The sequence below is a fragment of the Oncorhynchus nerka genome, linkage group LG4, assembly GCF_034236695.1.
Source record: "Oncorhynchus nerka isolate Pitt River linkage group LG4, Oner_Uvic_2.0, whole genome shotgun sequence".
NCBI lineage: Eukaryota > Metazoa > Chordata > Actinopteri > Salmoniformes > Salmonidae > Oncorhynchus > Oncorhynchus nerka.
In genome coordinates this window covers 47,266,193-47,290,797 of record NC_088399.1, presented here as the reverse complement: position 1 = coordinate 47,290,797, position 24,605 = coordinate 47,266,193, and the positions used below count along the sequence as shown (strand labels likewise).

Sequence of the window (24,605 nt, the reverse complement as noted above, 5' to 3'; positions counted from 1 at the left end):
TACTCATGCCAAGAATATAAGATATGCATATTATTCATAGATTTGGATAGAAAACACTCTGACGTTTCTAAAACTGTTTGAATCATGTCTGTGAGTATAACAGAACTTATGTAGCAGTCAAAACCCCGAGGGCTAACTGTTCAGAATTATTTTTATTTTTTTCTCTCTTGCCTAAATTGTCTTTGCCATTGGAAATTTCATAGGAACAGTTCCTACCGCTTCCACACGATGTCGCCAGTGTTTGGAATATGGCTGAGGTTATTTCTTTGTCTTAACAGGAAGTAGGCCAACTCGGAACAGGGGATACATTTGTGAGTTGCACAAGATGTGGGGAGCAGAGCTTTTTCTTTTCGTTCATGTATTGAATACAGATTGCCCCGTCTACAATTTGATCGATTATTAACGTTTAAAAATACCTAACGTTGTATTACAAAAGTAGTTTGAAATATTTTGGCAAAGTTTATAGGCAACTTTTGAAATATTTTGTAGTGACGTTGCATTTTTCTAAGCTGTTTTTTTATGGATCAAACTCGCTTTATAAAATTTACATTTTCGATATATATGGACGGAATTAATCGTACAAAAGGACCAATTGTGATGTTTATGGGACATATTGGAGTGCCAACAAAAGAAGCTTGTCAAAGGTAATGCATATTTAATATTTTATTTCAGTGTTTTGTGTAGCGTCTGCTACGCTTAGCCCCTTTGAACACAGAAGTGACCTATGTGTCTCTTTAGGAAGGAAACAATAAACATAGGAAAAAGTAAGAAAAAAAAATAAAAATCCCACCCACCCAGATTGTCAGACTAAAACAACAATCCCAACAATCAAACATGAATACACGTGTAGAGATACGTTGCTGCTCGCTTTCCATCTTGCTCTTACTAGCTAAACCTTGGCGTAAACTAAAACCTGCGAGCTCTCTAAGTTGAAAACAAAAGTTGTGAATAGATATTTATGGCTGAATATTTACTGCCCACGGTAAGGGCTGCTTGAGTCTCTTTTCGAAAGATTAACATAAATGAGGGGAAAAGCAGTGGGCCTAAGCCCACTTATTTGCTTCGCCCAGTGGATATGGACTAAACCAAAATATACTCTCCTGTAAATGTAATAGAACTCACCCCGGGAAGATACGGTTAGTTGAAATTAAACAAACTGCATTTTATCCCCCAGTGAGACCGTCCTGGCTCAGACGTCGCTCAGTTCTTTGAGAAAAGTGTGCACTTCTCCCGGTGTGTTGAAGAGATGGCTTCGGCCTTTGTACTGAACTTTCATCCGCGCAGGGGGGATGACGTAGCCGGTGATGTTCTTCTCCTTCAGTGCTTTGGCGGCAGGTCTGAACTGTTTGCGACGTCTGGCGAGATCCGCGCTCATATCCGGGAAAAGACTGACCCTCTTTCCATCGATGGTGATGTCCCCTTTGGCTCTTGCGAGTTGCAGTATCTTCGCTCTGTCTTGGAAACGGAGGAACCTGATCAGGACGGCCCGTGGGGGCTCATCTGGCCGGGGTTTCGGCACTGATGTTCTGTGGGCGCGTTCGATTTCCAGCGGCTTGGTGAAGTTGATTATGCCTAGGACCTCCGGGATCAATTGAGTGAAGAAAGGGACTGGGTCACGGCCCTCGCTGTCCTCTTTCAATCGCACCACACGGATATTACTACGTCTACTCTGGTTCTCCATCTGATCTACCTCGTTTTTGAGGTAGGCATTGTCCTTTTGCAGTTGTATCAAGACCTGGTCATGTCTAGCGATGGTATCTTCAACTGTGCTAATGCACAACTCTGCCTCAGTCGTTCTCTAAAGGAGATCATTCATGGAGGATTTCAGGTCGTCAATGGAAGAATGGAGTTCAGCCGATTTCTTATCAATTTTCATAGAAAGACCTTTGTTACCATCCTGAATTTCCCGGAGGAGAGTAGCCAGCATGTCGGCAGGCTCGCAAGAGGCTGCTGGGAGCAACAGTCTGGAACTGTTGTCTAAGTTATGAGGGCTAATGCTAATCTTGCTAGCTGTAGCGTTATCGTTATCTTGGGAATCAACAACGTTTTTGTCGTCCTTCTTGCCTCTCGGTCGGAGGTCCATGGCTCTTTGGGAAGGTAAGTACTTGACAATTTATCAGCCGATGTTAGAATATTGTTTCAACGTTGTTATTTAGGTAAAAAATAAAAGTTATTCTAAGAGCTCGATTTGTCAACATTTGCTCAGCTCCGCCGCATCACGTGCTCCCGCGAACACTGTTTTTATTCATCATTATTACAAACATAAAACACGCTTCTCCCTACTTCCGCTCGCGCTGCAATGAATGAGTAGCCAAGTGTAATCGATAGCCGTGCATTTTTATTATTAGCAGCGTGTCTTGTCTATTTTAATATTGATGAATATTTTACTTTCTCTGGTCATAGGAACAACATGAATTTTTGCATGAGGCAGATGCGGTGCAACTCGAGTTTCTCCAGGTGGAAGACGGTGTCCCCTCTGTCTGGTCAGTCTCACCAGAGGAAAGGAAGGAGAGAGCAGGGACCGTGAGAGGCGGAACCTCTGCTGCTCTCTCTCTCCCTTTGCTGAGACTAATGCCGTGTTCAAAACAACTGGGAACTGGGAAATCTCTGACATCTGCAGAGTGTTTAAGACAACTGGGAACTGGAAATTATGTTTTCGAAACGATCATCCAACTCGGAATTCAATGTCCGAAATTCATCTTTCTGAAGCGCAGACTTTCTTGACCTGAAGACCACTGACGTCATGATTTGAGGATTTGTAGCAATTGCTACACCAACTGATCTATTTTGTTATCAAAGCTTTAGTTTTGAAATATATTATTGTCGGGGGAAACAATATTGGCAGGCCAGGCATATAACCAATATGCTATGATAATATATTCGGCCTATTGCACAAACCTCATTCCTAAAGAGCTGTTTTTATTAGGTTCATGTTAAAAAATGTAATCATGTAAAAAAAAGTCTGAGCAATAGATCTTGCTTTTTGACTGTGAAAGTGATCTTGACTCAGAAGAGGTTGGTGACCACTGATCTAGCAAGAGTATGTGAGTAACGCCACACTGTCCTTGCTGGGCTTTTCTTAAAGCACAAATCATGCAGAAGAGGACTGTAGGTTCTTGTAACTTCCAGATTTCACTCTGCTGGCGTCTTGATTGGCATTGACTATCATGTTAGGATGATGACATATTGGCCCTTATAGTGCATTCTGGATTTCAGCATGAATACAGGTTTCTGAAGGGGCTCAACTCAATTCACTGTTGGTGAATAAATTAATACTTATGATTGATTATTACTTATGACTGATTGTCTAAGAGCCACCAAATATCCTTGTTTTGTCCTGGCATACACCCTGATAGATGCACGCACGCACATACACACACGCACACACCCTCAAAGCTAGAATGCTAATTATTGCTAATTATCGGCATGCATGTTGCTCTCCCATTAGCTCCAGGGGACCATCCCTGCCATGCTGGGATATGTAACCTGGGGGGCATGGTGTACGGTGTCTGACCCCACAACACACTCCAGGCAGACGCACACGGCGCCAGAAATATTCCAATAAATATTCAGAGTGAGGGATGTCTCATTCTGCCAAAGGGGTGCCGAAATAAAATAGGTTAAATACAGGATGGATTCCCATAGAAATATAATTAGTCATTCCATGATGGATCCATGGCTTTGTCATCACATACTTCAAGTAATTCATTTATATAAACAGGACTTGGAGAAAAAAAAAATGTATTTTTTTTTAGGGGTTACTGAATTTATGGTGAATTATTGAAATGGTGATATATTATTATTAAATATATTATTTGAGCTATTAGAGGTGTTATGAAGCCAGCCAGTACAGTAGCAAGATTGGTTAGAGACAATAGAGCTACGTGGAAACCATTGTACCTAACAGAGGAGTACAGGCCACGTATTGATTTGATTCACCTTCAGGGAGTCAGAGTCATAGAGCTCTATTTTCGGCTGCCATTAACGCACGCTCTTTGGCAATTTTGACTTGTCAAAGCCAGGCGCCAGGGTTGGTAATGTCAATGGTAATGTCTTATATCAGCTTACTTGTGCTGAGGAGGGAGGGGTGGAAATCATTTAGTTGTGTCCTTACAAACGTGCACCAATGTGCAAATTTCAAGCAGCGCTACTGGTGACATACCAAAACCTGTTCTTAGCTGTAACTCAATTGGTTATGGCATCGATTTTGCCAGCGGAGTAGCCTGATCAATGATTATATGCTAATGTTTCATTAAAATATCACCAGCAGCAAAACAGTCAACAGACATTACATTTCTTTCTTTATATTGGACATTATATTTGTCCAGGCAGCTTCTGTGAAAAGTTTGGACTATTTATGCCCATTGAATGAAAGTTGTCAGTGACTGTAGGGAATCTGTTTAGGCACATTAAGTTATTATTGTTTTTCCTTTGCAATTTATTGCTTTTTTAAAATAGTTTTTCCCTTCCTTTGTAATTTATTGTTTTTCCTTTGTAATTTTGTTAACAAAATGGATCTTCCACTTTCGTCTGTTGGACATAACTGTCAAATCGCAGGAATAGTGGAGCAGGTTGAGAGTTTCAAGTTCCTTGGTGTCCACATCACCAACAAACTAACATGGTCCAAGCACATCAAGACAGTCGTGAAGAGGGCATGACAAAACCTATTCAGGAGACTGAAAATATTCAGCATGGGTCCTAAGATCCTAAAAAGGTTCTCCAGCTGCACCATCGAGAGCATCCTGACTGGTTGCATCATTCCCTGGTATGTCAACTGCTCGGCCTCCGACCGCAAGGCACTAAAAGGGTAGTGCGTACGGCCCAGTACATAACTGTGGCCAAGCTTCCTGCCATCCAGGATCTCTATACCAGGCTGTGTCAGAAGAAGGCCCTAAAAATTGTCAGACTCCAAGCCACCCTAGTCATAAGACTGTTCTGCGCTAGGATGTACCATTGCATTAGGTTTGTTAAAATAGAGCTCATAGTAATAATCTAAAAATAAATAGATTTGTCTGTATTTATTTTTCTAAATGTTGTATCAGTAGAAAGAGTGCACAGCATGCAATGAATATGTATTTTTTGTGATACAAATAACTTCCGTAATCTAACTGCTCATACCCTATATATACACAAACATATGTGGACACACCTTCAAATGAGTGGATTTGGCTATTTCAGCCACACCCGTTGCTGACAGGTGTATAAAATCGAGCACACAGCCATGCAATCTCAATAGACAAACATTGGCAGTAGAATGGCCTTACTGAAGAGCTCAGTGACTTTCAACGTGTCGCCGTCATAGGATGCCACCTTTCCAACAAGTTAGTTTGTCCAAAAAGTTCATTTCTGGCCTGATAGAGCTGCCCCAGTCAACTGTAAGTGCTGTTATTGTGAATTGAAAACATCAAGGAGCAACAACAACTCAGCCGCGAAGTGGTAGGCCACACAAGCTCACAGAATGGTACCGCCAAGTGCTGAAGCACATAGCACGTAAAAATCTGTCCTCGGTTGCATCACTCACTACCGAGTTCCAAAGCTTGCCGCCATTGAATTACAGAGCAGTGGAAACGCGTTCTTTGGAGTGATGAATCACGCTTCATCTGGCAGTCTGACAGACAAATATGATTTTGTCGGATGCCAGGAGAACGCTACCTGCCCTAATGCCTAGTGCCAACTGTACATTTTGGTGGAGGAGGAATAATGGTCTAGGGCTGTTTTTCATGGTTCAGGCTAGGCCCCTTAGTTCCAGTGTTGGGAAATCTTAGCACTACAGCATACAATGACAATCTAGACGATTCTGTGCTTCCAACTTTGTGGCAACAGTTTAGGGAAGGCCCTTTCCTGTTTCAGCATGCCAAATCAAATCAAATGTATTTATATAGTCCTTCGTACATCAGCTGATATGTCAAAGTGCTGTACAGAAACCCAGCCTAAAACCCCAAACAGCAAACAATGCAGGTGTAGAAGCACGACAATGTCCCTGTGCACAAAGCGAGGTCCATACAGAAACGGTTTGTCGAGATCGGTGTGGAAGAACTTGACTGGCCTGCACAGAGCCCTAACCTCAATCCCATTGAACACCTTTGGGATGAATTGGAACACCGACTGCGAGCCAGGCCTAATCACCCAACATCAGTGCCCGACCTCACTAATGCATTTGTGGCTGAATGGAAGCAAGTCCCTGCAGCAATGTTACAACATTTAGTGGAGCCTTCCCAAAAGAATGGTGGCTTTTATAGCAGCAAAGAGGGGACCAACTCCATATTAATGGAGATGTTCGACGAGCAGGTGTCCACATACTTTTGGTCATGCAGTGTAAAATCCAAACATGATTGCAAACACGACATGCACAACTCTTGTTGAAACAAGACGTCATGTTATTGTATATAAACTGTTGCTCGTGGTAACGTGGCAGCGCACTCCGAGAACAACAAAGACACCTTCCCTGTAAGCTAACACAATGTAAATATACGGAACGAGTGAAATTATAATATGCAGTGCGATTTATTAAACTTTTTTTGAACAATTTCTGTGAGGTCGTACTTTATCGCAGCTCCCGTTTATTAAAAATGATACGGAGTGTTCACAGCTGTCTTTGCGAGGGGGAAAATGGCACCCTTATTCTTTGAACTAGCTCAACGGCCATTATTTACATTATCTGAATAAGGATACAGTCACGGCCAGGGAACAGGATTTTGTGACGCACCATTTCTCCCATAATGCACCCCACCGACCATATATCCACTGCAGGTACAAAGAGAGAGTGAGAGATAAGTCAGAGGTTAGCATTAGAAAAGAAAAGAACGTAGGCTCTTTCTCAGTTCCTTTATCCTCGATCCCTTGCATCCTTTCTCTTCTCTTCTTTCTCAAAACGAATTAGAGGTGAAGATTCAAGGTCCCTGTTAGGAATATTATGAATAAATGACTAAACAATATTCTCATTTGAAATAGAACTGCAACTAAGTAAATTTAGACTCTGTTTTATTATATCTGTTTAACAATATGAGTTCATAAGAAGGGATTATGTGACACGGACAAGGAGTAATTAAAGTTAATGAACACCATTTCAACTAGGCAGGGGAATGGGTTGTGGATAAAGTATGCAGATAGGGTTGTTAACCTATGGTTGAACCGACGAAACTTAGCTCTGGGGTGTTTTAGATAAGGCAGTGAGTGCATTCCTAGGTTTTCTGTTAATTAGAGCTGTCAGCTAAGTGGTGATCGATAATGGTGAGGGTTCAAGAGTTAATTCAGTTATGTTGTGTGACCTGTGAATGTGTTAGTGAGTTGGAATGAACTTTTAAACTCACTTAATTCTAGGTCGGGAGGAGGGGATTCATTCTAGAAGCAATGAAATGTCATGTTTTTGTATATAAACTCTTGCTCGTGGTAACGCGCTCCGAGAATAAATTCTGTTACCTATTATTGATAAGTCTGGTCTCTGTCTATTTTATGCAAACAGGAATCTTACAAATTCTCATTAAAATAGATTAAGGGAATTCAATTAATGAAAACATATTGGAATAATTAAATTACAGTAACAGTCCCTCCCCTTGGACCTTCAAGTTCTCCTCCGATGCGTTTTGAGAATGAGGTGAGGATATGATAGAGGGTGCAAGGAATCGAGGAATGAGGAATTAAGAAAGAACCCTTGTCGGTAGAGAGCTATCGGAAACAAAGTAATTTGAATGTGGCGGTTGATTATTCAGACTGAGAAATAATTAGTGTGAGAGAAGAGAGGTAGCATGCAGACAAATGACTATTCCACTAATAAAGAGAAGCAGTTAGAGTCTCCAGGGGCTTTGCTGGTGGCAGGAAATCCATGGTCTGCTCTCTCTGCCTACGTCTAGTCTAGTTTTATATTTACCCAGGTAAGTTGACTGAGAACATATTCTCATTTACAGCAACGACCTGGGAAATAGTTACAACCTGGGAAATAGTTACAGGGGAGAGGATGAATAAGCCAATTGGAAGCTGGGGATGATTAGGTGGCCAGATTGGGAAATTAGGCAGGACACCAGGGTTAACACCCATACGATAAGTGCCATGGGATCTTTAGTGACCACAGAGAGTCATGACTCTCGTTTAACATCCCATCCAAAAGACAGTACCCTACACAGGGCAATGTCCCCAATCACTGCAGCATTTTTTTTAAACAGAGGAAAGAGTTCCTTCTACTGGCCCTCCAACACCCCTTCCAGCAGAATCTAATCTCCCATCCAGGGATCGACCAGTACCAACCCTGTTTAGCTTCAGAGGCAAGCCAGCAATGGGATGCAGGGTGGTATGCTGTGAACCATACAGCTATTCAGTAATCACCAAGGTCACCAGTTAAATACAGAGCTATAAAGGTTTATTTACACATTCATTTACTCAATCCATTCAATGGAGGCTAGAGTTAGCTACCGGAAGTACCTTTATCTAATTTCCAAAAGGGTACTTGCATTCGAAACACAGTGCATAAAATTAGGTATTCAAGGCACACACTTGACCCCAACCCTGGCTGTTAGTGCAAGTGCATGTTACAATGTTAGAATGCACCCAGCAGAGGTGTGTTACAGTATTAGAACACACTCAACCAGTAGCATTTTACAGTGTTAGAACACCAGAACACATTTTCAAACCTGTCTTACCGTTCTCTTTGTACCCCATGCCCAGGATGACCTCTGGAGCTCTGTAGTACCGTGTCACCACGTACGGAGTCATCATGAAGCTGGTGCCTGCAGTCCTTGCCAGGCCAAAGTCCAGGATCTTCAGCGTACAATCAGACTTCACCACTATATTGCTAGGTTTCAGGTCCTTCAGACGAAAAGCAACATCAAAGAGATGAGGATTATTGAGGTAAAAGTTTAACGGGTGATGCTAGCAGTATTTTTATTTTAAATGTCGACAGATGGCATTTCACACCAGACAAAACCGGTTGCAATGACGTAACTTCCACCAGCGCTGCCCACTGGGTTATGAGCAGTGCAAGGTTGAGCATGAGTAATGTTTACTATATCCAGAACATCCTAGCACATAATATCAATGACTAGGGTTACTGCTGGAGACCTGACGGAAAATTTGATTAATTATATTTCTAGGTTGGAGGACGTCTCACCATGTGTATGATGCCAGCGGAGTGCAAGTGTTTGATGCCACACACACATGCGTACAGTACACGTAAAGGCACACGCACTCACACACACAGGCCTTCTCACCCTGTGTATAATTCCAGCTGAGTGCAGGTGTTTGATGCCACACAGCATCTGGTAGAGCAGGTAGGACATTCTCTCATGGTCTAGCTCCATCTGAATCACCTGGCATAGGTTGGCATCCATTAGCTCCATCACCAGGTACCTGGGATGGTGATACATACAGTTATAATATGTTTTCATAATTGCTAATGCACTGAGGCTGAGACTGGCTTTCTGGACACAGATTAAGACTAAAAAGCATGTTCAATGGAGAATATGGCTGTAGTAAAATAATCTCCAGAATGTCACTGTCATCTTTGCTTCAGAAAACCCTCAACACCAGAGAGAGACATGGTAACACAAGGAGAGGATCTAATAGCCTACACTTCGGCATAACTGTTATAATAACGTTCACTGGAACAGAGGTCTAATAAAAGAGATGAGATGCTTCAACCCAAGAGGCCCTACTCTAATGTGGGCTCCCGAGTGGCGCAGTGGTCTAAGGCACTGCATCTCAGTGCTAGAGGTGTCACTACAGACCCTGTTTTGATTCCAGGCTGTATCACAACCGGCAGTGATTGGGAGTCCCATAGGGCGGCGCACAATTAGCCCAGCGTCGTCCAGGTTAGGGTTCGGCCGGGGTAGGCCGTCATTGTAAATAAAAATGTGTTCTTGAATGACTTGCCTAGTTAAATAAAGGCTAAATAAAAAAACTTATGATTCCCATTCTCTTCCCTACCACATCTCTTCTCTCCTTCCTCCTTTATTCCTCCTTTACATATATTCTCAACACAAATGGACACCACACTGCAGAACATCAATGGGAATCTACATACTCTTTCTCAAAAATGTACATACTTAAAACGTCTCTTGGGTAGGGGGCAATATTTTCACCTCCGGATGAAAAGTGTGCCCAAAGTACACTGCCTGTTTCTCAGGCCCAGAAGCTAGGATAAGCATATAATTGGTAGATTTGGATAGAAAACAAATGTCTGAGTATAACAGAACAGATATGGCAGGCGAAACCCCGAGGACAAACCATCCAGGGGGGGGAAATTGAGGTCATAGGATTTTCCAATTGTTTTCTATGGGATACCCTTATTATTAGGAACCTGGTTGCAGTTCCTATGGCTTCCACTAGATGTCCACAGAACAATTTCTAAAGACTATGTTTTTTTGAGAAATGAAGAGGTAGTCCTATTCATTGTAAGTGTCACTCCAGGTGGACTCTACTGTTTTGGTGCGCGTGAACTGGACATAAAGAAGGACATTATAGAACAAAAGGACCATTTGTGATGTTTCTGGGACATTTTGGAGTGGCAACAGAAGAAGATCTTCAACAGTAAGGCATTAATTATGTCGCTATTTCTGACTTTTGTGGAGCACCTGCCTGGTTGAAATATGATTTTCATGTCTTTCTATGCGGGGCGCTGTCCTCAGATAATCGCATGGTTTGCTTTCACCATAAAGCCTTTTTGAAATCTGACACAACGGCTGGATTAACAAGACGTTAAGCTTTATTTTGATGTATAACACATGTATTTTCAAGAATGTTAAATATTTTAATTTGGTATTTTTGAATTTCGCGCTCTGCAATTTCACCAGATGTTGGCCAGGTGGGACGGTGCCCATAATAAGTAAAACATTTTTTTTTTTACTGTACATAGAAAAGACCATACTTATTTAAATAGCTGTAATACATTTTTAATTTCAAGCACATACTTTGTTTAATTTTTTGCAGTTTTGGATTGAAAACAAACTCCATTCCTCAGAGACACACCATTCCTTGCACTACCTTGCACTGACAAGCATGCTTCCTTCCATTCACTGTAGTATCAGCAATCTACACATTCATGAATCATCCAGTACAAAAAGACAGAGCCTGAGGCTTCAAATTATACTACACTAATATCACTTTCACTGACATCACTCTTAGTGGTTATTTTCTCAGACTGAGAATAATTTAACAAGAGTCTTGAACGTACATAATATAATCTTGCTCATCTGAAATCAGACTTAAGTCTGATGAAACTAGAAATGTAATTGGCCTACATAAAGTAAATATAATCTCACGATTATTCCTTTTTCCTCTGAATATTGTTTACTGTACTTACACATCCTGAAAGTCTTCTAGTGATTTCTGTGGTGTGAAAACATTTAATAAACTGATGATCTGAAAAAGAAAGACAACAGAGAAAAAACCTGGGTCAACATTCAGTATCAGGTTAACCAAGTCCATCTACAGTAACAACAATAACAGCACATTGCTGATTTCAGGGACACAGAGAGAGAGAGAGAGAGAGACAGACAGACATCTGTTCTGTGAGGATTATATCCATGGAAAAACAAAAATATCTGTCTGTCTGTATCAATTCCCATCATACACATTGCCCCAGGCAGGCAAGAAATGTATTCTGGTCACATACTCACTTTATGGGGATGGGACTCACTCTATCAGCACCACAGAATGGGCCAATAAAAGACCACAAAACACCAGCTAGACTATCATCTTGTTATTTGTTTAACCATAGAGACATCTCACATTTTTGTGATTGACACATTTCATGAGCACCAGTTCCCTGTATGCCCTCTTGGCATGGGTCTGGTTCTGAAAGGGTCTGCTGAGCTTCTTGATGGCCACGTTTCTGTCGAGGACTGCATCGTACCCGGCACTGAAGAAAACACAGGACAAAAACATTGAATTAGAACCACAGGAATGTACCAGTTAACTTACTGTCGTGTGTTTTTTTTTGTCCATTCTAGTCATTATTTTCTATATGACAAAACAGGAAGTGAGTCAGAGACAGCACATGGCAGACAAATGAGAATGATAAGTGAAGTCCTGTGAAAGATTGAAGGGTTTGCTATTGATCAAGATCGGTGGTCCTGGGCTCTTCCAGGGCCTTTCTGTCTGTTCTGACCATGATTGTAAACTAGCCTGGTCCCTGATCTGGTTCTGCTGTATAGCCAACTTCTATGGTAGTTGTCATGCCAAACAGCACAAACAGATGTGGGACCAGGCTAGGGTGTAACCATCTAAAGCCATTTGTGCTGATATTAGAATTACATAGGGAATACCTGTAGATTGACTTTAATGCAGACTTCTGATGCCAGAGAAAATCCACCAGAACCACCAGTGTAGACATATCCTTTGGGGCCCTGGTCAAAAGTAGTGCACTATATACAGTGCCTTCGGAAAGTATTCAGACCCCTTGACTTTTCCCACATTTTGTTACGTTACAGCCCTACTCTACAATGGATTAAACAAAATCCTCAGCAATCTAGACACAATATCCCATAATGACAAAGCGAAAACAGACATTTAGACATTTTTGGTAATAAAAAACAGAAATACCTTACTTACATAAGTATTCAGGGCCTTCACTATGAGACTCTAAATTGAGCTCAGGTGCAACCCAATGGTTCCACAGAGTTCCTCTGTGGAGATGGGAGAACCTTCCAGAAGGACAACCATCTTTGCAGCACTCCACCAATCAGACCTTTATGGTAGCACACAGCCAAGACAACGCAGGAGTGGCTTCGGGACAAGTCTCTGAATGTCCTTGAGTGGCCCAGTCAGAGCCTGGACTTGAACCCGGACTTGAACCCGATCTAACATATTTGGAGAGATCTGAAAATAGCTGTGCAGCAAAGCCCCCCATCCAACCTGACAAAGCTTGAGAGGATCTGCAGAGAAGAATGGGAGAAACTCTGCAAATACAGGTGTGCCAAGCTTATACCCAAGAAGACTCGAGGCTGTAATCGCTGCCAAACGTGCGTCAACACAGGACTGAGTAATGGGTCTGAATACTTATGTAAATGTGATATTTCAGTTGTATATTTTTTTATACAATTGCAAAATGTCTAAAACCTGTTTTAGCTTTGTCATTATGGGGTATTGTGTGTAGATTTATGAGAAAAAAACAATTTAATCCTGTTTAGAATAAGGCTGTAACGTAATATAGAGTACCCTTTCAAGCATTTTTCTTTATTTTTACTATGTTTTACATTGTAAAATAATAGTGAAGACATCGAAACTATGCAATAACGCATAAGGAATAATGTAGTAACCAAAAAAGTGTTAAAAACAACCCCCCCCCAAAAGAAAGAAATCTGCTTTAATATTGTGGATAGATTGTTGCTTCCATCAATGTAATTGTCTGCATCATTTCCAATCAACCATATATTTTGGGGGTAAATATATATATATCTATATACATACATACTGTCACGATCGTTGTAATAACATTCGGACCAAGGCGCAGCAAAATAGAGAATTAAAAGGCTCTCTATGGTCAGGGCGTGACACATACTATACAAACACACACACCCACCCATATACAGTTGAAGTCGGAAGTTTACACACACCTTAGCCAAATACATTTAAACTCAGTTTTTCACAATCCCTGAAATTTAATCCTAGTAAAAAGAAGAAGAATCACATTGAGAATCACTCAGCATTTTGCAACTCAGGTGTGCTGTTTTTCAGCATTTCATTTCTGATGTTGTCTACACCACAAGCCTTTTTTGATTTAATAGATTTTAGCTTTTCATTTAGTTCTTGTTGGGTTATTGGGTAATCTAATGGATTTTGGTTGTTTTTAATGACTGATTCAAGGATGTTCAATTTTTCTTTAATTTCTAATTGGTTCTGTTGTAAGTCGTTTTGTGGGATGTTTTTGTATAGATTATCAAAATAAGTTTTCCAAATTCCTACATCTTGTATGACTAATTCTTGTGGCTTTGTTGTGCTTAAATTGTTCCACATGTCCCAGAACTGATTTTGGTCAATTGCGTTTTCAATTTCATCAAGTGTAGAAGAAGCTAGCTAGCTTACAAAGAATAACAACAAAAAATATCTAGTTAACAGAAGAAAGGAAGACAAAATAAGGACAGAAGAAAAAGGAAAAGAAAAAGGACAACAAAGTGAAACCTCTAAAGAAACAAGAGACCATAATACAAGAAACAGCACTATAGAGAGATAGAACAACAACAACGCAGCCACTGCCAGCTAGCCTACTTCAGCAGTACTGTATCATTTGAATTATTTTAGTCAATAAGATTCCTGCTACGTAAGCTTAACTTTCTGAACATTCGAGACGTGTAGTCCACTTGTCATTCCAATCTCCTTTGCATTAGCGTAGCCTCTTCTGTAGCCTGTCAACTATGTGTCTGTCTATCCCTGTTCTCTCCTCTCTGCACAGACCATACAAACGCTCCACACCGCGTGGCCGCGGCCACTCTAATCTGGTGGTCCCAGCGCGCACGACCCACGTGGAGTTCCAGGTCTCCGGTAGCCTCTGGAACTGCCGATCTGCGGCCAACAAGGCAGAGTTCATCTCAGCCTATGCCTCCCTCCAGTCCCTCGACTTCTTGGCACTGACGGAAACATGGATCACCACAGATAACACTGCTACTCCTACTGCTCTCTCTTCGTCCGCCCACGTGTTCTCGCACACCCCGAGAGCTTCTGGTCAGCGGGGTGGTGGCACCGGGATCCTCATCTCTCTCAAGTGGTCATTCTCTCTTTCTCCCCTTACCCATCTGTCTATCGCCTCCTTTGAATTCCATGCTGTCACAGTTACCAGCCCTTTCAAGCTTAACATCCTTATAATTTATCGCGCTCCAGGTTCCCTCGGAGAGTTCATCAATGAGCTTGATGCCTTGATAAGCTCCTTTCCTGAGGACGGCTCACCTCTCACAGTTCTGGGCGACTTTAACCTCCCCACGTCTACCTTTGACTCATTCCTCTCTGCCTCCTTCTTTCCACTCCTCTCCTCTTTTGACCTCACCCTCTCACCTTCCCCCTCTACTCACAAGGCAGGCAATACGCTCGACCTCATCTTTACTAGATGCTGTTCTTCCACTAACCTCACTGCAACTCCCCTCCAAATCTCCGACCACTACCTTGTATCCTTTTCCCTCTTGCTCTCATCCAACACTTCCCACACTGCCCCTACTCGGATGGTATCGCGCCGTCCCAATCTTCGCTCTCTCTCCCCGCTACTCTCTCCTCTTCCATCCTATCATCTCTTCCCTCTGCTCAAACCTTCTCCAACCTATCTCCTGATTCTGCCTCCTCAACCCTCCTCTCCTCCCTTTCTGCATCCCTTGATTCTCTATGTCCCCTATCCTCCAGGCCGGCTTGGTCCTCCCCTCCTGCTCCGTGGCTCGACGACTCATTGCGAGCTCACAGAACAGGGCTCCGGGCAGCCGAGCGGAAATGGAGGAAAACTCGCCTCCCTGCGGACCTGGCATCCTTTCACTCCCTCCTCTCTACATTTTCCTCTTCTGTCTCTGCTGCTAAAGCCACTTTCTACCACTCTAAAGTCCAAGAATCTGCCTCTAACCCTAGGAAGCTCTTTGCCACCTTCTCCTCCCTCCTGAATCCTCCTCCCCCTCCCCCCCCCCCTCCTCCCTCTCTGCAGATGACATCGTCAACCATTTTGAAAAGAAGGTCGACGACATCCGATCCTCGTTTGCTAAGTCAAACGACACCGCTGGTTCTGCTCACACTGCCCTACCCTGTGCTCTGACCTCTTTCTCCCTCTCTCTCCAGATGAAATCTGCGTCTTGTGACGGCCGGCCGCCCAACAACCTGCCCGCTTGACCCTATTCCCTCCTCTCTTCTCCAGACCATTTCCGGAGACCTTCTCCCTTACCTCACCTCGCTCATCAACTCATCCCTGACCGCTGGCTACGTCCCTTCTGTCTTCAAGAGAGCGAGAGTTGCACCCTTCTGAAAAAACCTACACTCGATCCCTCCGATGTCAACAACTACAGACCAGTATCCCTTCTTTCTTTTCTCTCCAAAACTCTTGAACGTGCCGTCCTTGGCCAGCTCTCCCGCTATCTCTCTCAGAATGACCTTCTTGATCCAAATCAGTCAGGTTTCAAGACTAGTCATTCAACTGAGACTGCTCTTCTCTGTATCACGGAGGCCCTCCGCACTGCTAAAGCTAACTCTCTCTCCTCTGCTCTCATCCTTCTAGACCTATCGGCTGCCTTCGATACTGTGAACCATCAGATCCTCCTCTCCACCCTCTCCGAGTTGGGCATCTCCGGCGCGGCCCACGCTTGGATTGCGTCCTACCTGACAGGTCGCTCCTACCAGGTGGCGTGGCGAGAATCTGTCTCCTCACCACGCGCTCTCACCACTGGCGTCCCCCAGGGCTCTGTTCTAGGCCCTCTCCTATTCTCGCTATACACCAAGTCACTTGGCTCAGTCATAACCTCACATGGTCTCTCCTATCATTGCTATGCAGACGACACACAATTAATCTTCTCCTTTCCCCCTTCTGATGACCAGGTGGCGAATCGCATCTCTGCATGTCTGGCAGACATATCAGTGTGGATGACTGATCACCACCTCAAGCTGAACCTCGGCAAGACGGAGCTGCTCTTCCTCCCGGGGAAGGACTGCCCGTTCCATGATCTCGCCATCATGGTTGACAACTCCATTGTGTCCTCCTCCCAGAGCGCTAAGAACCTTGCCGTGATCCTGGACAACACCCTGTCGTTCTCAACTAACATCAAGGCGGTGGCCCGTTCTTGTAGGTTCATGCTCTACAACATCAGCAGAGTACGACCCTGCCTCACACAGGAAGCAGCGCAGGTCCTAATCCAGGCACTTGTCATCTCCCGTCTGGATTACTGCAACTCGCTGTTGGCTGGGCTCCCTGCCTGTGCCATTAAACCCCTACAACTCATCCAGAACGCCGCAGCCCGTCTGGTGTTCAACCTTCCCAAGTTCTCTCACGTCACCCCGCTCCTCCGCTCTCTCCACTGGCTTCCAGTTGAAGCTCGCATCCGCTACAAGACCATGGTGCTTGCCTACGGAGCTGTGAGGGGAACGGCACCTCAGTACCTCCAGGCTCTGATCAGGCCCTACACCCAAACAAGGGCACTGCGTTCATCCACCTCTGGCCTGCTTGCCTCCCTACCACTGAGGAAGTACAGTTCCCGCGCAGCCCAGTCAAAACTGTTCGCTGCTCTGGCCCCCCAATGGTGGAACAAACTCCCTCACGACGCCAGGACAGCGGAGTCAATCACCACCTTCCGGAGACACCTGAAACCCCACCTCTTTCAGGAATACCTAGGATAGGATAAAGTAATCCTTCTCACCCCCTCCCCCCTTAAAAGATTTAGATGCACTATTGTAAAGTGGCTGTTCCACTGGATGTCTTAAGGTGAACGCACCAATTTGTAAGTCGCTCTGGATAAGAGCGTCTGCTAAATGACTTAAATGTAAATGTAAAATGTAAAAATTCCCTGTTTTAGGTCAGTTAGGATCACCACTATATTTTAAGAATGAGAAATGTCAGAATAATAGTATAGAGCAGGGGTGTCAAACTCAAATACCCAGTGGGCCAAAATGTAAAACCTGAACAAAGTCACGGGCCAACATTGAACAAATTAACTTTTTAATATGGACCCAAACACGTTTTGCTTTAACATTGAATATGGAACAAGCATCGCTTATTACCATACAATATAGAATTTAATAGTGGAGACATGCAAAATCGAATTTCAAATGAAAAAACACATCAATGGCATTCATTTATTAAATAAATAAAATTTAAATAAAAATTGTATGCCTCTTTTCTATTTGCAGCCTTCTGATTTAAATACCAAAATAAACTTTTTCCACTGGCTAATAATTTTACAAATAAAATGAAAATAAATCAATCAACCATTCAAGCCCATGCCTTGTAGCAAGAAAAAGTGCATAAAGAAAACGTTAATTATTGCACACTGGTCTAATCTGATGTGCCCAAGCCAGATACCTGGCATCTCTTCTTGGATGCTAGTTCATCAATGTCTGGGCTCAAGCTCTGAGCTGAAGAAATCCTCAGTATCGAGCGAAGATGTTCATCAGTCAGATGTCTCCTGTGAGTTGTTTTGGTCATCTTCATCGAGGAGAAAAGTTGCTCGCATAGATAAGTGCTGCCGAACATGGAGAGCATCTGAGCAGCTTGGGTGCGGAGCTGAGGCATTGTGTCAGGGATGAACCGTGGAAACTGTGCGGCGCCCACAGCATCATACTTTGACTTCAGCGTGTCGTTGCACTGGAGTTCAATCAGCTCCATTTGGATGTTGGTTGGTGCATTTTCCACATCAACTGCGAAGGGATTACTAAGCAGTTCAAACTTGCATTTCTGGGCATCGAAGTCGGCAAATCGCCGGCTAAACTCAGCGGCGAGAACACTGAGTTTTTCAGCAAACTGTGCGCATGGGAACACGGCGGTAGAGATCTGCGCTTTTATAGATTGGCAGCAGGGAAAATGGCAAGGGTTTCCTTGCAGCATCTGTTTCTCCCACAGGCAGTTTAGTTTTGAAGGCCCTCACTGCAGCGTACATGTCTGTGATGATGCGCCCCCGCCCCTGAAGCTGCAGGTTCAGCGCATCGAGATGGCTCGAGATGTCACAGAGAAAGGCCAGCTCACACAGGAACTTTTGCTCCCGGAGCTCTGCTGTATCCTTCCCTTTGGTTTCCAGGAATTGACATATTTCCTCACGCAGCTCGAAACATCTGTTCAGTACTTTTCCTCTGCTTAGCCATCTCACCTCTGTGTGATACGGCACGTCTGCGTATTCCGAACCACACTCCTCCAGAAAAGATTTAAACTGGCGGTGATTTAGACCTTTGGCTCTTATACAGTTAACTACCTGTGTTACTGTGGTCATAACATGTTCCATCTTTAGGGCTTTGGCACACAGTGCTTCCTGATGTATGATGCAGTGGTAAACAGTTAGCTCACCTGCACAGTTCTCTTCCCGCATCTTCTCCCGAACCATGCCCACCAGTCCACTCTTTTTACCGCACATCGCTGGCGCACCATCTGTCGTTAATCCAACGAGTTTATCCCACGGCAGCTTTATTTCAGTTACACATTTGGAAACCTCCTCAAAGATTTCCTTTCCTGTGGTTGTGCCATGCATTGATTTGAATCCTAATAGCTCCTCCGTAACACACAGATTTGAGTCCACTCCACGGATGAAGACTGACAGCTGAGCAGTATCAGATGCGTCGCAGCTCTCATCCACAGCGAGGGAGAACGCAACAAAATCTTTTCCCTTTTCCATCAGCTGGTCATACAGATTGGTGGCAAGATCACATGTGCGATCAGCTACTGTGTTCCTGCTCAGGCTCACGTTTGAAAATGCTTGTTTTTTCTCTGGGCATACGAGGTCACAAACCTTCATCATGCACTTTTTCATGAACTCTCCCTCATTAAAAGGCCGGGCTGATTTTGCGATCTCTGCTGCCACTATATAACTAGCCTTTACAGCAGCCTCGCTTTGTGATGTGGCTTTTTTAAACATATTCTGTTGTGAAACCAAACTTCTTTTCATCTCCTCTACTTTCTGGCTCCTTTGAGTCATGTCCAGGTCCTTGTATTTGTCATGGTGTTTCGTTTCATAGTGTCGTCTAATGTTGTACTCCTTACTTACAGCCACGTTGACTCCACAAACAAGACAAACAGGTTTGTCTTTTACATATGTAAACAGATATTCTGCCTCCCACTTGTCCAGAAAGCTCCTGTTTTCTGCCTTTGTTTTCGCCATTTTTGGGAAGGGTTAGCTCGCTGACAGTTGTAGCGTCTATGTTGCTATGACTACTGTCACAGAGGAGAGAGCGTTTCTGGGTCCTGTCCTGATTGGTGCGCGAAAACAGCGAAAACATTTGTAGTATTAGTGGTGAATGCGCTGTATAATACCGGCGGGCCAGCTCTAGTAGTAATTTGGTATTGTCTCGCGGGCCAAATATAATTACCCCGCGGGCCAAATTTGGCCCACGGGCCAGAGTTTGACACCCATGGTATAGAGAATGATTTATTTCAGCTTTTATTTCGTTCATCACATTCCCAGTGGGTCAGAAGTTTACATACACTCAATTAGTATTTGGTAGCATTGCCTTTACATTATTTGACTTGGGTCAAACGCTTCGGGTAGCCTTCCACAAGCTTCCCACAATAAGTTGGGTGAATTTTGGCCCATTCCTCCTGACAGAGCTGGTGTGCCTGGGTCAGGTCTGTAGGCCTCCTTGCTCACACACGCTTTTTCAGTTCTGCCCACAAATGTTCTATATAATTGAGGTCAGCGCTTTATGATGGCCACTCCAAAACTTTGAATTTGTTGTCCTTAAGCCATTTCTCCACAACTTTGGAAGTATGCTTGGGGTCCTTGTCCATTTGAAAGACCCAATTGCGACCAAGCTTTAACTTCCTGTCTGATATCTTGAGATGTTGCTTCAATATATCCACATAATTGTTCTATCTCATGATGCCATCTATTTTGTGAAGTGCACCAGTCCCTCCTGCAGCAAAGCACCCCCACAACAGGATGCTGCCACCCCCGTGCTTCACGGTTGGGATGGTGATCTTCGGCTTGCAAGCCTCCCCCTTTTTCCTCCAAACATAACGAGGGTCATTATGGCCAAACAGTTCTATTTTTGTTTCATCAGACCAGAGGGCATTTTTCCAAAAAGTACAATCTTTGTCCCCATGTGCAAACCGTGGGCTGGCTATTTTTTATGGCGGTTTGGAGCAGTGGCTTATTCCTTGCTGAGCAGCCTTTCAGTTTGTCTATATAGGACTCGTTTTACTGTGGACATAGTGCTTTCGCACCAAAGTACATTCATCTCTAGGAGACAGAACTCATCTCCTTCCTGAGCGGTATGACAGCTGCATGGTCCCATGGTGTTTATACTTGGGTACTATTGTTTGTACAGATGAACGTGGTACCTTCAGGCATTTGGAAATTGCTCCCAAGGATGAACTAAACTTGTGGAGATCTACAATTTTTTTTCTGAGGTCTTGGCTGATTTCTTTTGATTTTCCCATGATGTCAAGGAAAGAGGCACCGAGTTTGAAGGTAGGCCTTGAAATACATCCACAGGTATTTTGTGGAATTTTCCAAGCTGTTTAAATGCACAGTCAACTTAGTGTATATAAACTTCTGACCCACTGGAATTGTGATACAGTGAATTATAAGTGAAATAATCTGTCTGTAAACAATTGTTGGAAAAATTACTTATGTCATGCACAAAGTAGATGTCCTAACCTACTTGCCAAAACTATAGTTTGTTAACCAGACATTTGTGGAGTAGTTGAAAAATGAGTTTTAATGACTCCAACCTAAGTGTATGTAAAGTTCTGACTTCAACTGTATACACAGGGTGCTTTAGCAAACAAACAGCAGAGACCTGAAGACACCATACAACCTGGAACTGAGCTTGCTAGGACAGACCAGATACAACTTCAATTAGCACTGAGGTGTGAAGTGAGAGGTGTCGATGCCTTTGGGCCCAACAAGTGGCAGCAGACTTTGAAGCCATCCACTGACATTTTCTACAAGAAATCCAGAAATTAAAGATTCTCCCAAGTGGGTGTGACACCTACTCCCATTGCCTGCTGCACTGCTGCTTGGATTCCACCTGGCAATCTGTTCACCGCCTGCCCTGGCCTGTCTCCCAGTCTGGTACAGGTAACTCCACCACACTCCCCCTTCTCTCCTGAGCTTTCGCTCACCTCCAGCACACACGCACTATTGGGGCAAGTGACTCTGAACTTACAATGGCTAACCCCAAGTCGTTATTTTTCTTTTTTTGTGTGCATTTTGCCATTTGCCTCATGACTCCTGCATGCCTTGTTGACTACAAACCTTCTTTACCAAGCCGTGGGACAGACTGTTTGTTCCCATACTCTCGGGACTCTGACTCTCTATTGTTTACACAGACTTTTGGCCTCCCATCCTATTCTAACCTCCTTTTGCTGGCTTTGTATTCATGTTACCTGATGAACATGTTGTACAATATGATCGTGTTGCCATCTAATGCACATTCAGATGTCATAAATCAGCACTGCCAAGCTCTCCCTGTCCTAAGCCGTGCTTTGATTGTATGACTGTTAATGATATCTGGAAATATGCATGTACACCCTGGCACATCTCCTGTTTTAGCACCAATTCTGACTTGTGCTCTGATATCTGCTTCACTGATTTCTGCTCTCGTAAAAGCCTGGGTTTTCTGCACGTTAATACTAGAAGATTATTACCTAAAATGGATCAATTGAAAGTGTGGGTTTACAGCTCCAATCTAGATGTGTTAGTCATTACTGAGAGGTGGTTAAGGAAGAGTGTTTTGAATGCTGATGTTAACCTTTCTGGTTATAACCTTTTTCGGCAAGACAGATCTTCCAAAGGTGGGGGAGTGGCTATCTTTACCAAGGATCAACTTCAGTGCTCGGTTGTCTCCACCATGTATGTCCCCAAACAATTTGATTTGCTGGCTCTTTGTTGACTGTTGCTGGGTGCTATCATCCTCCATCAGCACCGGCCTGTACCCTACCTGCCCAAAGCTCTCTCCTGGCCCCTTACACTAAGTCTGAATTTGTCCTGCTAGGTGACCTAAACTGGGACATGCTTAAACTACCTGACCAAGTCCTAAAGCAATAGAGCTTCCTAAATATTTCCCAGATTATTACCAATCCCACAAAGTATGACTCCAAACACCCAGAAAAGGCTACTCTCCTAAATGTTATCCTCACAAATAATCCTAATAGGTATCAGTCTGGTGTGAACAGTGATCACTGTTTTACAGCCTGAGCTTGGAATGTCTGTTCAGTGAAACGATCTGTTCTGATTTGTCATAGACGCTTGCTAAAAATCTTTAATGAGCAAGCCTTCCTTCATGAACTGGCTGCTGTAAAATGGTACAGAATCAGCTTGATCTCCTCTGTCGAAGACGCTTGGACCTTCTTTTTTATTATTTTCAGTGGTATTCTCAACAAACACGTCCACATAAAGGAAACGAGAATTAAAAACAGGTTCAGCCCCTGGTTCGACCATGATCTTGCAGAGTTTCTCCACCTCAAGAATTGCATTTGGCGAAAGGCTCGGCACATGCATACTCGTGTTCAGGCAAATGAGAAATAAGTGCTCTCAAGATATCCGGAAGGCCAAAGTTAGTTACTTTAAGGAGCAGTTCTCTCTCTGTGTGTCTAACCCCAAGAAGTTCTGGAAAACGGTTAAAGACCTGGAGAATAAACCCTCCTCCTCACAACTGCCGATGTCCCTTAATGTTGATGATGTGGTTGTTACAGACAGGAAGCACATGGATAAGCTCTTTACATCACCACCTCATTAAGTCAGGATTCCCATTTGACTCAGCCATGCCTCCTTGCCCGTCCAACATTTCCTCATCTCCCATCCCTTCTAATTCAACTATCCCTGATGCTTCTGCCTCTTTTTCCCCTGCCCCGCTAGAAAGTTCCTCCCTGCAGGCAGTCACTGAGTCCGAGGTGCCAAAGGAGCTCCTGAAACTTGACCCCAAAAAAACATCTGGGACAGATGGTTTAGACCCTTTCATACCTCTTAAGACCACTGAGACGCTAGCGTCTCACCTAGCCACTAGCCTGGGGAAATGCGTAGCGCCAAATTCATATAGTACTCGATAAAACTCAAACTTTCATTAAATCACACATGCAGGGTACTCAATTAAAGCTACACTCGTTGTGAATCGAGCCAACATGTCAGATTTTAAAAATGCTTTTCGGCGAAAGCATGAGAAGCTATTATCTGATAGCATGCACCCCCCCCGAAATACCTGAAGGAGACGTAATCAAAAGAATTAGCGTAGCCGGCGCTACACAAAACGCAGAAATAAAATATAAAACATACATTACCTTTGACGAGCTTCTTTGTTGGCACTCCAATATGTCCCATAAACATCACAATTGGTTATTTTTTTTCGATTAATTCCGTCCATGTATACCCAAAATGTCAATTTATAAAGCCCGTCTGATCCAGAAAAAAACAGCTTTCCAAAAAGCAACGTCATTACATTTTTTTTTTAAGTCGCCTATAAACTTTGCCAAAATACTTCAAACTACTTTTGTAATCCAACTTTAGGTATTTGTAAACGTTAATAATCGATCAAATTGATGACGGGGCGATCTGTATTCAATAGCAGCAAGTCAATAAATCATGGACGATTTTCTCTCTTTCATAACTTTCCACCGTGTAACCTCTGACAGGAAGTGCCTATTCTTCATTTCACCAAAGATTAACTTCAACCCAATTCCCAAGACTGGCGACATTGTGTGGAAGCTGTAGGAACTGTAAACTGGGCGCTATCTAATTTCCCTTGACATAGACAATTACAGGGAACTCTGGCGGAGGGATATTTCTTTTTTTTTTGTGAACAGTTTTTCCTTGGGGTTTTGCCTGCTACACAGGTTCTGTTATAGTCACAGACATGATTTAACCAGTTTTAAAAACTTCAGAGTGTTTTCTATCCACATATACTAATCATATGCATATACTATATTCCTGGCATGAGTAGCAGGACGTTGAAATTTTGTACGCTTTTTATCAAAAAGTTGAAAAAATGCACCCTAACTACTAAGAGGTTGGGAACATTTAGAC

At 43.3% G+C, this 24,605-nt stretch overlaps 1 protein-coding gene across 3 annotated transcripts in view; it reads right to left on the bottom strand.

Annotated features, from left to right (window-relative positions):
• Positions 1–24,605, bottom strand: part of LOC115128757 (mitogen-activated protein kinase 10) — a 94,624-nt gene that overhangs the window by 36,464 nt on the left and 33,555 nt on the right. For all 3 annotated transcript variants that reach the window (XM_065017601.1, XM_065017603.1, XM_065017602.1), the window contains exons 3-7: positions 11,719–11,848; positions 11,291–11,349; positions 9,201–9,339; positions 8,634–8,799; positions 6,673–6,744 (exon numbers count right to left, since the gene is read on the bottom strand). In XM_065017601.1, coding sequence (XP_064873673.1) covers positions 6,673–6,744; positions 8,634–8,799; positions 9,201–9,339; positions 11,291–11,349; positions 11,719–11,848 — 566 coding nt within the window. The remainder of the gene's footprint in view (positions 1–6,672; positions 6,745–8,633; positions 8,800–9,200; positions 9,340–11,290; positions 11,350–11,718; positions 11,849–24,605) is intronic.